General features: G+C 43.4%; 1 protein-coding gene across 10 annotated transcripts in view; it reads left to right on the forward strand.

Annotated features, from left to right (window-relative positions):
- Window positions 1-17,992, forward strand: part of svila (supervillin a) — a 236,612-nt gene that overhangs the window by 90,363 nt on the left and 128,257 nt on the right. For 9 of the 10 annotated variants that reach the window (XM_080211847.1, XM_080211827.1, XM_080211867.1 and 6 more), the window contains exon 7: window positions 12,615-12,698. The exons of the other annotated variant lie outside the window; for it this stretch is intronic. In XM_080211847.1, the coding sequence (XP_080067973.1) occupies window positions 12,615-12,698 (84 nt within the window). The remainder of the gene's footprint in view (window positions 1-12,614; window positions 12,699-17,992) is intronic. 10 annotated transcript variants of the gene reach the window in all.

Consider the following 17,992-nt stretch of genomic DNA (forward strand, 5'->3'; position numbering starts at 1 on the left):
TGTTTTGAAGTGTAAATGAACTTGGCAGTCATGTCTGTTATATTTTCACAGATGATTTATTTCCAGGAACAAATTAAACTTGTTTTGGTAGTTACTGATGGCCATGAATGACAAGAGATCCAAGACCATAGTGTGGAAACCTCACGTTGCATGTGACAGTTCCACATTAATCGGGTTCTCAACAGTTTTCCAAATTGAAAATAGAATTTTGTTTAAGAACATAAGAACATAAGAAATAGGAGCAGGAGTAGGCCATCTAGCCCTTCGAGCCTGCCCCGCCATTCAATAAGATCATGGCTGATCTGTCGTGGCTCAGTTCCACTTTCCCGCCCTCTCCCCATAACCCTCAATCCCTTCTCTTATCAAAAACCCATCAACCCGCTTCTTAAAAATATTTAGCGAGGCAGCCTCCACCACTTCAACGGGCAGAGAATTCCAGAGATTCACCACCCTTTGAGTGAAGAAGTTCCTCCTCAACTCCGTTCTAAACCGCCTCCCCTTTATCTTGAGGCTGTGCCCCCTAGTCCTACTGTCTTTTTTGAGCGGGAAGAGTCTCTCCACCTCTATCCTATCCATCCCATTCATCATCTTATACGTCTCAATGAGATCTCCCCTCATTCTTCTAAACTCTAACGAGTACAAGCCTAGTTTATTCAGCCTCTCCTCATAGCTCAATCCCCTCAACTCCGGTATCAGCCTAGTAAACCTCCTCTGCACTCCCTCCAGGGCCAAAATATCCTTGCGCAGGTGCGGCGCCCAAAACTGCACACAGTACTCCAGCTGCGGCCTCACCAATGCCCTATACAGCTGCAGCAAGACCTCCCTACTTTTATATTCAATCCCCCTCGCTATGAAGGCCAGCATCCCATTCGCCTTCCTGACCACCTGCTGCACCTGCAAGCTGGGTTTTTGCGACTCATGCACAAGGACCCCGAGGTCCCTCTGCACCGTCGCCTGCTGCAGTTTTTCGCCACGTAAGTAATAGTCCTTCCTACCATTCTTCCTACCAAAGTGGACCACCTCACACTTGCCAACATTAAATTCCATTTGCCATTTCCTGGCCCATTCGCCCAGCCTATCTAGATCCTTCTGCAGACTCTCCACACCCTCCGCACAATTTGCCGTTCCCCCAATCTTGGTGTCATCAGCAAATTTCGACACCCTGCACTCGGTTCCCTCCTCCAGATCATCTATATAAATGGTAAATAGCTGAGGCCCCAGCACTGACCCCTGGGGCACCCCACTAGTCACCATCCGCCAATCCGAATAGCACCCATTGACCCCCACTCTCTGCCTCCTATTTGACAACCAATCCTCTATCCACGCTAACACCCTACCCCCAACTCCATGTCCCCTGACCTTCTGCAATAACCTCTTGTGAGGTACCTTGTCAAACGCCTTCTGAAAATCCAGAAAGACCACATCCACCGGCTCTCCTCTATCCACTGCCCTAGACACATCCTCATAGAACTCCAGTAAATTTGTCAGACACGACTTCCCTTTAATGAAACCGTGTTGCGTCCGCCCTATCAAGCAATTCCCTTCAAGATGCCTCGCAATTTCCTGCTTAATGACAGATTCTAACATTTTACCTACCACAGACGTTAAACTAACCGGCCTATAATTCCCCGCCTTTTGCCTGGCACCCTTCTTAAACAACGGCGTAACATTAGCCGTTTTCCAATCTTCCGGCACTTCCCCAGAATCCAGCGACGTCTGGAAAATAACCACCAAGGCATCCACTATCACCTCCGCCATTTCTTTCAGAACCCTCGGATGCATTCCATCCGGTCCTGGGGACTTGTCCACAATCAGCCCCTCCAGTCTGTCGAGCACCACCTCTCTAGTAACAGTAATGTCATTAAGACCCTCCATTCCTACCACCTTTCCATCGCTAACACCCGGCAAATTATTCACGTCCTCCTCCGTGAAGACAGAAACAAAAAAGTTATTCAAGACCTTCGCCATATCCCCATCCCCTACCACTAGCTCCCCTTTCTCATCCTCTAAAGGACCAACGTTCACCCTAGCCAGCCTCTTCCTTTTTATATATTTATAAAAACTCTTGCTATCCTTTTTTATATTAAGTGCTAGCCCAGCCTCATAGCTTCTCCTACCCTCCTTTATCAACTTCTTTGTCAATCTTTGTTGACATTTAAACCTTTCCCAATCCTCTTCTCGCCCACTGCTCTTAGCTACTCTAAATTCCTCCGCTTTTAATTTAACACTTTCCTTCACCTCCTTCGTTATCCACGGCTTATTACCTCTCTTCCTACTGTCCTTTTTAACCATCGGAATAAATTTCTGCTGAGCACCAAGAAAGATCTCCTTAAAGATCCTCCACTGCTCCTCAGCAGACCTACCTTCCAACACATTCCCCCAGTCCACATTCGCTAATTCTTCTCTCATCCTACCATACTCCCCTCTATTCAAACAAAGGACGCGCGTCCGGGAACCCACTTTCTCCTCCTCCATCTGCACCAGAAACTCCACCATACAATGATCACTCTCTCCAAGAGGATCCTTCACCGCAAGGTCCCTAATTCTACCCGCCTCATTACATAGCACCAGATCCAAGATAGCTTGCTCCCTCGTCGGCTCCAACACACACTGTTCAAGGAAATTATCCCGGCAGCATTCCAAGAACTCCTCCTCGAGCCCACCTCGTCCAACATGGATCGACCAATCAATATGTAGATTGAAATCTCCCATAACTACTGCCGTCCCATTCCTGCACGCCGCACTTATTTGCGTGTTAACAGCCCGCCCCACCTCCAGATCATTATTCGGGGGCCTATAGACGACACCCACCAGCGTCTTCCTCCCTTTGCTGTTCCTAATCTCCACCCACAACGATTCCACGTTCTGCTCTTTGGCTCCGATATCATCCCTTGCTACCACCTTGATACTATCCTTAATCAGCAGAGCTACGCCACCCCCTCTTTCCTCCTGCCTGTCCTTCCTAAACACTTGATAGCCCTGTACATTCATCTCCCAGTCCCTGTCACCTTGCAGCCACGTCTCTGTAATGGCCACCAGATCGTATCCATTTGTGTCGATCTGCGCCACCAGCTCATCCACTTTATTCCGAATGCTTCGTGCATTCAGATAAAGCGCTTTCATCCCAGCCTTCACCTGGACCCTATTTGCCGTAACGCCACCAATTGGGACATCCTCGGCCTCTTCCCTTACCTGTACCCTATCCTTAACTTTAGACCTCGTAGCGTCACCTACCCTCGCACCCTCCCCCCCCCCCAATTAGTTTAAAGCCCTGTCTACAGTCCTCTTTACTCGATTCGCCAACACTCTGGTCCCAGCACGATTCAGACCAACCCCATCCCGCCCGAACAAGTCCCACCTACCCCAATACTGGTGCCAATGCCCCATAAATTCGAACCCATTCCTCCCACACCAATCCCTGAGCCACCCATTCACTTCCTTTATCCTGTCAACCCTACGCCCGTCTGCACTCAGTTCAGGCAGTAGCCCAGAGACGACCACCTTGTCGGTTCTACTTTTTAATTCCATTCCCAGCTTCTCATACTCCCTCCGCAGATCCTCAGTCCGCACTTTGCCTACGTCGCCGGCACCCACATGTACTACAACGACCGGGTTCTCACCCTCCCACTCCAGGTTCCTCTGCAGCCCAGCTGTGACATCCTGTACCCGAGCACCAGGCAGACAACACACCCTTCTGTGCACTTTGTCATTGTGACAAAGGACAGTGTCAATACTCTTCACCCCACTATCTCCAATCACTACTACGTTCCTTTTCCCCTTCTCTTTGCCTATGTCCTGCTGCATCACTGTACCGTGTGCAGTTTGCTCACCAACCTCACCTGCCTCGTCCTCTTCCAGAGTGGAAGCAAGAACCTCAAACCTGTTATGCAGATTAAGAGGCTGAGGCCTCTGCTCCTCACCCCCCTTCCTCCTCCTCCCAGCAGCCCCCTTTTGTCCCTGACCCTTAGATTTAGCCAGTCTAGGGGCACCCTCTCTCCCCCTGATGAGCCTCAGTGTCTGTAGCTCAGAGGCCAGCTCGTCCACCTTGAGCTGGAGCTCCTCCAGCAACCTGCACTTACTGCAGACATGGTCACTGGGAAGGACCCTGGGGTCCACCAGTTCCCACATCATACACAAACCACACATCACATGCCCCTCCATTATTCACTGTAATTTTTTATGGGAAAAAAATTTTTTTTCCTTGTTTCTTGCTGTAGTAGTTTTGAAAAAATTTTTTTCCTTGTTTTTTTTCAAACAAACTCACCTGGCCTTTTTTCCCTCCAGCCCTTTTTGATATTAAGCCCTATTAACTCACTCTGCTTCCCCCTCACTCCGCTGCCCGCTCAGACGCTGCCCGCTGTCTACACCAGGCCTCCTTTTAAACCTGGCGCTGATTTAAAGCAGGCTGGTCCACAAATGCCTTTTCACCACACCCTCAGAATTCTTAAAGCAGTAAATACAATAAATAAATGCTTTAAACAGTTCTACAAAGAGTAAAGTGCTTTAAACTTATTTTAAACAGGTTTTTAACAGGTAAAATCTTAGCTCTGTCTCTCTCTCTCTCTCAGCAGCTTCAGCAAACAATGGAAGCACCTGCCTTTAGGTTTACAGTAACATAGAACATTACAGTGCAGTACAGGGCCTTCGGCCCTCAATGTTGCGCCAACCTGTAAAAACCAATCTAAAGCCCATCTAACCTACACTATTCCAATATCATCCGAGAGGGACTTTTTGGTGGAGGCTGTGCGGTCGGGGGCCCGGGCATGGTCCATTTCAGCCACCGTATTTGTTTTTCTGATCACAGGAAATCATTAACCAAACAACATTGGAGCACTGGCAGGCAGCGCTGTGGCGGCCAGTCTGTGGCAGTTCGGGGACATCCTGATCCCCGATAACATATAGTTGTTGGCAGTACTTGACTCAGTTACCCACGAGCAAAACCATTGAAAGTAGAACAATTGCAATCCTTTCTCCTTAAAAATCCAAATCACAATTGGGGACTTTTGTCAAAGCTTGGATTGTTTTGACAGGTTGTAGTCCACAAACCTCTGGGAACATTTGAGTCTTTGTCAACATTTTTAAGAAACTACAATAATAGTTCTTTTAAGTTTTGTTGATTGTTAGGGGTGTGGATGTGACATTTGTGTAATTTGCATGGTGTAGAAACTTTGAGATTCAGAAACAATTTGGATTTTGGTTAAGAACATAAGAACATAAGAAATAGGAGCAGGAGTAGGCCATCTAGCCCTTCGAGCCTGCCCCGCCATTCAATAAGATCATGGCTGATCTGTCGTGGCTCAGATCCACTTTCCCGCCCTCTCCCCATAACCCTTAATCCCCTCTCTTATCAAGAACCCATCAACCCGCTTCTTAAAAATATTTAGCGAGGCAGCCTCCACCACTTCAACGGGCAGAGAATTCCAGAGATTCACCACCCTTTGAGTGAAGAAGTTCCTCCTCAACTCCGTTCTAAACCGCCTCCCCTTTATCTTGAGGCTGTGCCCCCTAGTCCTACTGTCTTTTTTGAGCGGGAAGAGTCTCTCCACCTCTATCCTATCCATCCCATTCATCATCTTATACGTCTCAATGAGATCTCCCCTCATTCTTCTAAACTCTAACGAGTACAAGCCTAGTTTATTCAGCCTCTCCTCATAGCTCAATCCCCTCAACTCCGGTATCAGCCTAGTAAACCTCCTCTGCACTCCCTCCAGGGCCAAAATATCCTTGCGCAGGTGCGGCGCCCAAAACTGCACACAGTACTCCAGCTGCGGCCTCACCAATGCCCTATACAGCTAAAAGCACATTACTTTATCAGCTTTGACATAGGGTCATCTGGACTCGAAATGCCAGCTCTATTCTCTCCTTACAGATGCTGCCAGACCTGCTGAGATTTTCTAGCATTTTCCCCTTTTGGATTTTGCTTAGCCATTCTACATTGTGCAAATTCATCTGAACATTTTTCTTTCTTTTCTATACTTGGATAATTTGCTGCGGTGTAGTTGTCCTATCCCTTCTCTGATCTTTCTGAACTGTGCAGGAAATGAATACTTGCTAGATAAGGAGATAAAAGTGAATCTGACAGTGGCTCCTAAAGTTACTGCACTGGTATAGATTTCCAGAAGAGCTGCAAACTGGCAAGAACAAATTTTAAAGGCATTTAATAGGAATAATTAAAAACATATGGTTATATTTTACCATGATTAATAGTATTTTTGTTCCCTCCTGTTACAGTTTTCTGTTTTTATAGAAATGTGTTATGTTTCAGTGTTTGTTACATAAATGCCCTGACTTCACCCTTTGCAGGCACATTTGCAGATCCCTCACACTGGGGGTGATTTGTAAAGTTTAAATTTTTCCAAAACATTTGGAATAGAATGTAATGTCTATAATTATCAAATCTACAATATTATTTGAAAATAAGAGGGAATGTGTTTTTGTTTTAATCCCTGCATTCACCAACAATTCGAAAATATTCTGATGACAACTGGCATTTTTGTCCATGTGAAATTGGTGTGGTAAATTGTGCACCATCCTTTTGTTGTAGCGCATTTTCATTGCTGTACCTATTAAGACTTGCAAAGGTGCAAAATACATTTCAGTGTTGCTTAAATAGTCCACCTTCTGCAAGTTTATCTCAACATTGTTTTTCTTATTTAATTATGGCAACTGAAAACCCCATCGCAGGAGAACATAAAGTTGCCAGTTCAGATGGTTGGTCAATAACGTGTTCAAAATAAAAGTAACACACTCCTCCAGTCAGGCAGTATCTATGAGATGAAAGAGGGTATAGATCTTAGGCCTTGACTGCTCGTCCACATATCACCTTCCTCTCTTCACTGGTGCTGCATGACCTGTTGAGTGTTTCTCGTGTTTTCTGTTTTTAATTTTCGGTTTCCAGCATCTGCAGTACATAAGTTTTTTTAAAATAATTTTATTAAAACATTTTTCTTCAAACCTAAAATTGACTTTATTCGGCTTCTTCCTTGGGTTTCAATGATTTTGGAATTCGTTTCGATCCTTGGAGAAATTTTATGAAAGCAAGGGATAGCTGAGTTTCTGAAAGGAGAAGTAAAACCGCTGTTTTAGGAGAAAGCGTATTTACTCTTCCACTGCCCATCTCTTTTGCCTCTGTGCCCATTTTCTAATTTTTCAAAAAGTTGATCTAGTCTAATGCTCCGTTAAACCGATTGTCCCCTGATGTATAACATGGTCTCCCTGGGAAACTGCAACTACAATTGCTGTGCATTTTAATCATGGTAAGCTCGGCAAAGTAACAAGATTGCTGCATAAAATTGTTGTGAGTTGTTTGAAGAATCCTAATTGTGCCCTTACTACTGTTGGTCAAAAATTTAGATATCTTGTGGTTTCCTGACTGTTGTATAATTTTGTATTCAGATTTCTGACTGCCAGCACACTTGGGCACACCAGTGGGCATAAGGAACAACTTGACTTCTTCTATCATAACAATTTAAAAATGCTTACTTAGTGCATTTGAATCATAGATTTCCTACAGTGCAGAAAGAGGCTCCATTGAGTTTGCACTGACTCTACAAAAGTGCATCCTACTAACGACCTCCTCTCCACCCTATCCCCATAACCCCATGCATGTACCATGGCTAACCCACCTAACCTACATATGTATGGACACTAAGGGCCAATTTAGCTTGGCCTATCCACCTAACCTGCACATCTTTGAACAGTAAGGGGTAATTTAGCATGGCCAAAACTGGAGCACGTGGAGGAAACCAATGCAAATACAGGTAGAATGTGCAAATTCCACATAGACTGTCACCCAAGGCCGGAAACAAACCTGGATCCCTGGATTTGGTTATTAGGATTTTTGATTTTTAGTTCAGGAATAATGTTTTTAAAAAGAGATGAATGGTCTCTCAATTTTCAAATCTTCCAAATGTTTTACTTTCCTCTGTACAGAGCTTATCATCAGCTCTCTTCCTCATCCTGACATTCCTCATACACCTTTCCACAGCCAACAGGAAAACAGAAGACTTGCTTGCAGATCGCTGCTTCTTTAATTCTAGTTAAAAAGAGTTCCCGAAAGTACACTGTGGTAACTGGGACAACAGCAAGTTGCCTTTACATAGCAGCCTTTAATATGATAAAGCTTCACAGGAGCATTTATCAAATAAAATCAATCCACGTAAGAAGCAATTAGCACAGATAACCAAAAGCTAACCAAACGTCACAGCTAAGTTTTAATGAGTATATAGTGGAGGAGAGAGAGGAGGAGTGATTTAGCAAGAGCCTAAATCCTTGATAACATCCTCAAACTCCTTTCCTAACAGCTGAGTGTATGTACCTACACCGCATGGACTTCAGTGATTCAAGAAGGTGGATCACCACTCCCTTCTCAAGGTAAATTAGAGAAGGACAATGAATGCTGGCCGAGCCAGTGGCTCTGTCACGTACTAATTAGCAACAAGAATTGGCCGTTCAGTCCCTCAAACCTGCTCCACTGTAGTGGCACACTGGTTAGCACTGCACCCTCACAGCGCCAAAGACCCAGGTTCAATTCTAGCCTCAGGTCACTGCCTGTGTGACGCTGCATATTCTCCCCATGTATACATAGGTTTCCTCCCACACTCCGAAGACGTGCGGATTAGGTTGATTGGCCATGTTAAATTGCCCCTTATTGTCAAGAGGACTGTTTCACCACTCTGCAGGGTCTAATTTTAACCTCAACTCCACATTCCTACCTATCCCGATAGCCTTTCACCCTCTTGGTTATCTTGTTTATCAAGAATCTATCTACTTCTTCCTTAAAGGAATTGAAAGACAGTGCCTCAGCAATCTTCCTAGAAAGAGAATTGTAAAGACTCACGGCCCACTGGGAGAAAATCTTTTTCCTAATCCTTGTCTTAAACAAGCTCTTGTTTTTAAACAGTGGCTTCTAGCCCTGGATTCAGCCACAAGATGAAACATCCTCTTCAAGTCCACCCTGTAAAGTACCCTAAAGATCGTGCACATTTCAATCAAATTGCTACTTATTCTTCTAAGCTCTAATAGATACAAGTCTAGTCTGTGCAACCTTTCCTCGTAAACAACTCACCCATTCCAGTTATTAAACAGTTAACTGGTCGACTTGGGTGAACAGTCAGGCATTTCTGAGGCTTTAGGCTGATTCCAGGACGATATGCTGCCTCCCTGATGTCCCCATGATAAATAGAAAAAGCGATGAAATCCTGCAGGTAGATTTTTGGAATTAGAACAGTTATGTGTTTGATGGCCACTGCATACACAAAGGACCAAAGGCCCCCTATTGTGCTGTAAAACTCTTACGACTCTAAACTTTATCAGAACTGCTTCCAGTGCATTTACATCTTTCCTTAATTAAGAAGACCAATACTGTACAGCACTTCAAATATGTTCTCACCAATGGCCTGTATTATTGAAACATAGCCTCCCTACAAATCTAGTGCATTTTGGAATATTAAAAGCAACGCATCAATTATCTCACTAGCCACGTCTTTTAAGACCCTAGAATGAAATCCACCTGGGTTCCAACAGTTTGCTAAGCACCACTTCCTTGCTGATTATAATTTTCTTGCGATCCTCCTTTCTTTCCAAATCCTGATATACAGCTATTTCTGGGATGTTACTCATGACCTCCATAATGAAGACTAATGCAAAATACCTGTTCAATTCAATTCAATGGAATGCATCCAAGGGTTCTGAAGGAAATGGCGGAGGTGATAGTGGATGCCTTGGTGATTATTTTCCAAACCTCGCTGGATTCCGGGGAAGTGCCGGAAGATTGGAAAACGGCTAATGTTACGCCGTTGTTTAAGAACGGTGGCAGGCAAAAGGCGGGGAATTATAGGCCGGTTAGTTTAACGTCTGTTGTAGCAAAAATGTTGGAATCCGTGATCAAGGAGAAAATAGCGAGGCATCTTGAGGAGAATTGTTTGGTAGAGCAGACGCAGCACGGTTTCGTTAAGGGGAAGTTGTGTCTGACGAATTTATTGAAGTTCTATGAGGATGTGTCTAGGGCGGTGGATAGAGGAGAGCCGGTGGATATGGTGTTTCTTGATTTTCAGAAGGCGTTTGACAAGGTGCCTCACAAGAGGTTATTACAGAAGGTCAGGGGGCATGGAGTTGGGGGAAGGGTGTTAGCGTGGATAGAGGATTGGCTGTCAAATAGGAGGCAGAGAGTGGGGGTCAATGGGTGCTATTCGGATTGGAGGTTGGTGACCAGTGGAGTGCCCCAGGGGTCGGTGCTGGGGCCTCAGCTATTCACCATTTATATAGATGACCTGGAGGAGGGAACCGAGTGTATGGTGTTGAAATTTGCTGATGACGCCAAGATTAGTGGAACGGCAAATTGTGCGGCGGGTGTGGAGAGTCTGCAGAAGGATCTAGATAGGCTGGGCGAATGGGTCAGGAACTGGCAAATGGAATTTAATGTTGGCAAATGTGAGGTTGTCCACTTTGGTAGGAATAATGGTAGGAAGGACTATTACTTACGTGGCGAAAAACTGCAGCATGCGACGGTGCAGAGGGACCTCGGGGTCCTTGTGCATGAGTTGCAAAAATCCAGCCTGCAGGTGCAGCAGGTGGTCAGGAAGGCGAATGGGATGCTGGCCTTCATAGCGAGGGGGATTGAATATAAAAGTAGGGAGGTCTTGCTGCAGCTGTATAGGGCGCTGGTGAGGCCGCAGCTGGAGTACTGTGTGCAGTTTTGGTCGCCGCACTTATGCAAGGATATTTTGGCCTTGGAGGGAGTGCAGAGGACGTTTACTAGGCTGATTCCGGAGTTGAGGGGGTTGAGCTATGAGGAGAGGCTGAATAAACTAGGCTTGTACTCGTTAGAGTTTAGAAGAATGAGGGGAGATCTCATTGAGACGTATAAGATGTTGAATGGGATGGATAGGATAGAGGTGGAGAGGCTCTTCCCGCTCAGAAAGGACAGTAGGACTAGAGGGCACAGCCTCAAGATAAAGAGGGGGGGCGGTTTAGAACGGAGTTGAGGAGGAACTTCTTCACTCAAAGGGTGGTGAATCTCTGGAATTCTCTGCCCGTTGAAGTGGTGGAGGCTGCCTCGCTCAATATTTTTAAGACGCGGGTTGATAGGTTTTTGATAGGCAAGGGGATTAAGGGTTATGGGGAGAGGGCAGGAATGTGGAACTGAGCCACGACAGATCAGCCATGATCTTATTGAATGGCAGGGCAGGCTCGAGGGGCTAGATGGCCTACTCCTGCTCCTATTTCTTATGTTCTTATGTTCAATTCATTGCCATCTCCTTATTTTCCATTATTAACTCTCCATACTCACTTTCTGTAGGACCAAGGCTCACTTTTTGTTAACTTTATTTTTTTAAAATATCTATAAAAATGGTGGCACAGTGGTTAGCACTGCTGCCTCACAACGCTGGGGAACCCAGGTTCAATTCTGGCCTTGGATCAGTGTCTGTGTGGAGTCTCTGTGTCTCCATGGATTTCCTCCGGGTGCTCTGGTTTCCCGCCACAGTCCAAAGATGTGCGGGTAAGGTTGATTGGCCATGTTAAATTGACCCTAGTGTCAGGAGGATTAACAGGGTAAATGTGTGGTGCTTCAGGAATAGAACCTGGGTGGGATTGTGGTCAGTGTAGGCTCAATGGGCCAAATGGCTTCCTTCTGTATTGCAGGGTTTCTATAATCTATTCTAACCTCTAACAACCTGTCTTTATATTTCTAGCTAGCTTTCTTTCTTACTCTAGTTCTTCCCTCCTTATTAATCTTTCATTCTTTGCTGTTTCTTATAGCTTGTCCAATATTCTGTCTTGCCACCCAACTGTGTGCAATTAAATGCTTTTTCTTTAAACTTTATACTATTTTGAACTTTTTTGGCTAACCACGGATGAAGTTAATGGGCTTAATGTTTATATGTGCAGAATGTAAATCAGACAATCTGCCACATGTATAGGTTTATCTCCCTTTTGTTGTTCTATTTGTGTAACTTATTTAGCCATATCCAAAGTAGTTACACCAATTTCAGGGCGTTGTCAGTCTCCAACGATGTCCATCAGTAGTTTATGTAAGAACTTTTCTAATCCAGAATTGATCTTAAATTGATTTAAATGATGTGCAAAATGTCTGTTTAACTTGCTGTGAAAACTGCCTTCTGATGTTCAATTGTTATTGGGTATCTTGGTATTTGATGGCTCATTTGCAAGTTGCCTGTGCGCACAAGGTTGGAGTTGAGCAATTTGTGGTGGCCATGAGTCAAATAATACAATTCACTGCCTATTGTGCACGTGAGAAATGACAACATGGGTGCAGCACTAGAGGGCTGCGGGTACCTGTGGAAAGTCAGCCCAGTGGATGTACAAAATCTAGGGGAGGAAAGGAGATTTTTGGGCAGGTTGGGTGAAAATGCTACAGATGCCATTATGATTCGGTTTCTTCTCTTCAATAAAAGAACCCTACATCATTTGTGTTCTTACAGTAAGTTAGAAAATGTTTGAAATAAAATCTTGGCACATGCGCAAGAAATTTCTGCAAGCTTTGGTATCTAACTGTACCCAAAGAAGAAAGTAGTACCTATGGTGTGGAATCCTTAGGTGTGGAATCATGGCAGCAAATTGACTCTCGCTGTCTCTGCTATATTTCCATATAGCAATTCAATGAAAGTAAAGAATGAATGGTTTCTACAGAGAGATTCCAATGGCGAGACACCTTCTCTGATCAACTGGCCATCCAGGTACTGTGAAATGTGACTTTTTTGTCATTATCAGATCACTCCTAATGATGCATTTTAACAACTTTTTTCACATTGCTTATCAGATCATTGTGTCTTCCCAGTGTTGACCAGCATTTTATGTTGGTTTGACATCTTTCCTCATTGAAAGATCTATCTTGAAACTTCACATACTAAACTCCTTGTTAAGTTTTGTGTATCCATAATTAATTTGTTGGATTTTGGGTGTGCATGACTAACCCTCTTGGACTTCACACAATACAGATATGTGGTTCGGTTCCTAGTTACATTTTAACCATTTATCAAAAATCCCCCCTTGTGATGTCTTATATGTCCAAAGTGCACTTCAGGTGCAAGTATAAACCAAGGAGTTGGTTACATGATTGGTGGCGAAACAGTTCAATCAATGGTTTAATATGCATTAAACTACACCAAATTGGTGCTGAAATTGTTTTTAATACTATGCTTCGATGCAAATTATGGAATTGGCCTGATTACTGTCAACAATTTGTGGTTATTTTGGTCACGTATAGGGATATAGATTGCTCCGTAGAGATAGAAGGGAGTCTCTGGGCAAGATATAGCCTTCTAAGTGAAGGAGAACTCAATTAAAATTGTTCTGGATCTGGTTCAGATGTAGATAAGCTAGAATCCCTTTGGATATGGATAAGAGGCATATAATGCTGGGCACCAGGGTCGGGAAGATTGATCGGACCAAGCATGTAATCATGTAAGGGAAGTATGTACCCAAACAAATTCAGTTGTTAGAATCACAGAAACGTTACAGCCCAAAAGGCAGTCATATGTACCTTCATACTCGTGCCAGCTTTTCTGCGAGAGCAGCTCAGCTAGTCCCACTCCCTCATTCTTTCCACTTGATCCTGCAGTTTTTTTCTATTCAGATAACTATTTAATTTCCCCTTCAAAGCCACAGGCAAATCTGCCTCCACCACTCTCTCTGCGATGGTGCATTCCATTTCCTCCTCACAAGTTGCACAAAGATTTTGCTCCTTGCGTTGCCTTTGGTTCTTTTTCCATTCACCTTAAATTGGTGTCCTTAATCCTCCCAATAGAAACAGTCTCTATCTTTTTAATCTGAATTTAATCCCTCATTATTTTGAACATCTCAATCAACCTTCTCCCTTCTGGGAAGAACAGCTCGGGCTTCTCCAATCTAGAGGTGGTTTCAAGGCATAGATTAGAAAATCTATAAAGTGTGCTGTAAGAATAAATAAATAATCCTAGATCAAATATTGGATAAATCCAGATTGGACAATATGCCATTGTAGTCAATACTGAGTTACAGCCAGGAAGTAAAAAATTGGAACACACAATGACCAGGAGATTCATTCAAATGTAGAAACACAGATTGAGGAAATTCCTTGGGAGGCAGCTCTGGACAGTACAGTTAGAGGGGAAAAGCAATGCATCATACAGTACAAAGGAAAACCAACCACTGGGGAAAAAGGACACACAGAGGAAAACAACTCACAGTAAGTGGTGAATAAAGACAGCAATTAAATTATTTCTACAGGTAGCATGGTGTTCCTCCTGGACCAACAAAAATCTGCCTTTGACCCCAACTGCAACCTTGGTCATGAACTTGATTAATTTCTCCACCTCCTTAGTTACCTTGAAAGGCACCTTTTTTTTTAAAGTGACGACTTTGATTATTGGCTCAATTAAGAACATTGATCTGTCATTACATAATAACTGGTTCAATATTTCACATATAAAGTAGACATGCATGAAACTTGGAATAAATGTGTCTGTGTCTATGGACAACTAAAATGTTCCCATGTGTAATTATATGTGCACTTTTGAACTGAGAGATGAAAACCAGACTACCCACTGATGAAATCTATACATATCAGCACACACATTCTATTCATTCAACAATGCCAACAAATTATTTCACTCAACCATGCAATCAGGAAAAAAGATCTGGAGAGTATTCTGGTGCTGCTTTCCATTTCAGGCATTATTAGCAGTGGTCCAATGTTGTGTTTACAAAAGAAAGCTCACCTGTTTAACTGATGCCTGGTGTTCCTGCATTGTCTCTGGGTATGTTAAGTGCAGCTAGGGAGTGTTCTGAAACAATCTTCCTAAAAAGAGTAACGTGTTTTTGACATGTTTCATATTGGCTCCAAAAATTATTGAGGTCATCTGAAGCTGACATTCTTTTCTATCTTTAACCATAAAACTGCTCAACTTTATAGCTGTAGCATTGCTTTTACACAGTCAAGAAATAGAACGAAGGAAGTGGCAAACATCAACCTACAATAACAGTCTGCTGTACAGCTGAGCAGACAGGTATTATTCAAGGGTCTGACTTGGATTGCAGTGTGAAACGTTGTACAATAGAAGCAAGCCTCAGCAAAGTTGACTTTTTACCATAAACTTAAGAGTTAAAAGTTGCTAATCGAAGTTTTTCTGTCATAAAAACGATGATGGAAACACATAGCAGGTCAGGTAACATCTGGGGAGGGTGAAACAAAGTTAACATTTCAGGTTTCTGACTCTTCATTGGAACTGAGGAAAGTTAGAAATACAGAACGTTTTGAGCAAGTGAAAGTAGGAAGTAGTGGTGGGAGGTGCGAGATCTGTAATAAGGCATGCACGATTAAATACATAAAAACATAACTAGAAAATAGAAGCAGGAATAGGCCATTCAGCCCTTTGAGCTTGCCCATCATTGACTATGATCATGGCTGCACTTGAATTCAATACCCTGATGCTGCCTTCTCTTCCCCTCCCCGCTCCATATCTCTTGATCTCTTTAGCCTATATCCAATTCCTTCTTGAAATCATGTGACATTTTGGCCAATACTACATCCTGTGGTAGTGAATTCCACACATTCACCACTCTCTGGATGAAGACATTTTCCTCACCTCAGTCCTAAAAGGCTCACCCCTTATTCTCAAACTGAGTCCTCGTTCCAAATTCCCCCATCATTGGAACCATTCTTTCTGAACCTGCCCTGTCTAACCCTACTAGAATTTTATCGGTTTCTATAGCTCCCCTCTTACTCTCCTGATCTCCTGCTTTCCCAGAAATCAGCCTGATGAACCTTTGCTGCACTCCCTCTGTAGCAAGGACATCCTTCCTCAGATAAAGGCGCTAAAACTGCACACAATACTCTAGGTGTGGCCTCACTAATGCCCTATACAATTGCAGCAAAACATCCCTTTCTCTATACCAAATCGTCTCACTCTGAAGGTCAGCACACACCATTTACCACCTTCACTGCCTGCTGTACCAGTGTGTTTACTTTCAGCAACTGATGCACGAGGACACCAAAGTCTTGCTGAACATCCACCTCTCTCAATGAAGGCCAATATACGATTTGCCGCCTTTACTGTCTGCTGTACTTGTGTGCTTACTTTCAGCGGCTGGTACGTTAGAACGCCAAGGTTTTACTGAGTATCCAGCTCTCTCAATTTACACCAATTCAAATAATAATCTGCCTTCCTATCTTTGCTACCGAAGTGTATAACCTCACATTTATCAACATTATACCACATCTGACATACATATGCCCACTCACTCAGATTGTCCAAATTACACTGAAGCATCTCTGCATCCTCCTCACAGCTCACCCTTCCGTCCAATTTTGTATCATCTGCAAAATTGGAGATAAAACATTTAATTCCCTCGCCCAAATCATTAACATATAACGTGAACAGTTGGGGTCCTAGCACTGACCCCTGCCGATTCCACTCGTCGCTGCCTGCCAATTGGAAAAAGACCCATTTATTCCAACCAACTCTTTGCTTTCTGTCCAATGACCAGCTTTCTAGCCATCTCAAGACACTACGTGCAATCCCATGCTCTTTAATTTTACATAGTAATTAGCTATGTGAAACCTTGTCGAAAGCCTTCTGAAAGTCTAAATAAACCACATCCACTGGTTCTCCCTGGTCAACTCTACTAGTTACATCCTCAAAGAATTCCAGTAGATTTATCAAGTACGATTTCCCATTTGTAAATCCATGCTGACTTTCTCTGATTGTACCACTGCTTCCCAAATGCTGTGCTATGAAATCCTTGATAATGGATTTTAGCAACCTCCCTACTATTCTCTCTACCTCCCTTGTTGAATAGTGGGCTTACATGAGCCACACTCCAATCTGGAGGAACCATTCCAGAGTTCCAGGATTGTTGGACAGGATCATGGGAGAGGCAAATCTTTGGTTGAGGAAAAGAAAATCATGTCGGAAGTGTTAATGTGGAATGTTTGATCATCCAAACAAATGCAGAAGAGAAAGGGAGAGGATGTAATAAAATCCTTCCATAAATCGGGTGTGTAAAAGTGTAGTCAAACCAGTTCTGGGAGTTTATGGGTTTCGAGCAAATATTCGTTTAAGGCACAAGCAAAGACTTGCAGAATACAGATAAATGTACTTTGCATCTATATATTCACTTAATAAACATCTGCCATCACTATCAAAAAGCACCCACATAGTCTGTTTTTCACTTACACATTCACAAATATGAATATTAAAATCACATACCCAAGAATACTATTTGTTACTTTTTATTGATCCAGAAATGCAATTTGGCATTTGCCATAATCAGAATTCTCAATTAGACATGATGCCAGGGGCTAATATATTGGACAGCACTGCTTTGGGACCACATGACTGAAAAGCTTCAGGCTTGTACCAAAAGCTAGTAATGCAAGGGCTTGAATAGCTCATCACAAGGATGTAAAAGGGAGTTTAGAAAAAAAGGTCTCCAAATTGAAGGCAGATAGAATGTGGCATTCTCTGTCCTCTGCCTCATACCTTTGGTGAAGAACCATCCGTAACTGCTCCCGGAGAGATTTAAGAAATGAAGTAAACGAGTGTGGGATTGGACTTGGCGTCTTGTGAAGGAAAGTACAAGTGCATGGGTCTCTTGATCTACGATTTTTCATGAGAAGAATAGTTAGTGCAAGATATTCATATTGTCAGTGATCCCTGAGAGAGATTTAAAAATTGCAGTTTGATTGGGCACTGGCTCATGCCTTGAAGTAATGATACTAATATTGCAACAAATATATTGACTAGATTGTGCCTGTGTCTACTTTTAACTTAATCAGTTATAAAAGCTTCCCTTCCAGATCAGGACAAGAGATAGTGTTCAATTTCAAGCAGTTTGGCCAGCTGGATTGCTGAATCAGAGATTCTATGACAGATTCCACCCTCCTCCTCATTTTCAGGCCATTCTTTTCATTGATTTTTCTTTGTTAAGACAGTAAGCCAACCTTTTAATAAACAGAGATTGGTTACTTGGCTGCATTTCTTTATGTATC

This window comes from Carcharhinus amblyrhynchos, chromosome 2 (assembly GCF_965287045.1).
Source record: "Carcharhinus amblyrhynchos chromosome 2, sCarAmb.v2.hapA, whole genome shotgun sequence".
Lineage (NCBI taxonomy): Eukaryota > Metazoa > Chordata > Chondrichthyes > Carcharhiniformes > Carcharhinidae > Carcharhinus > Carcharhinus amblyrhynchos.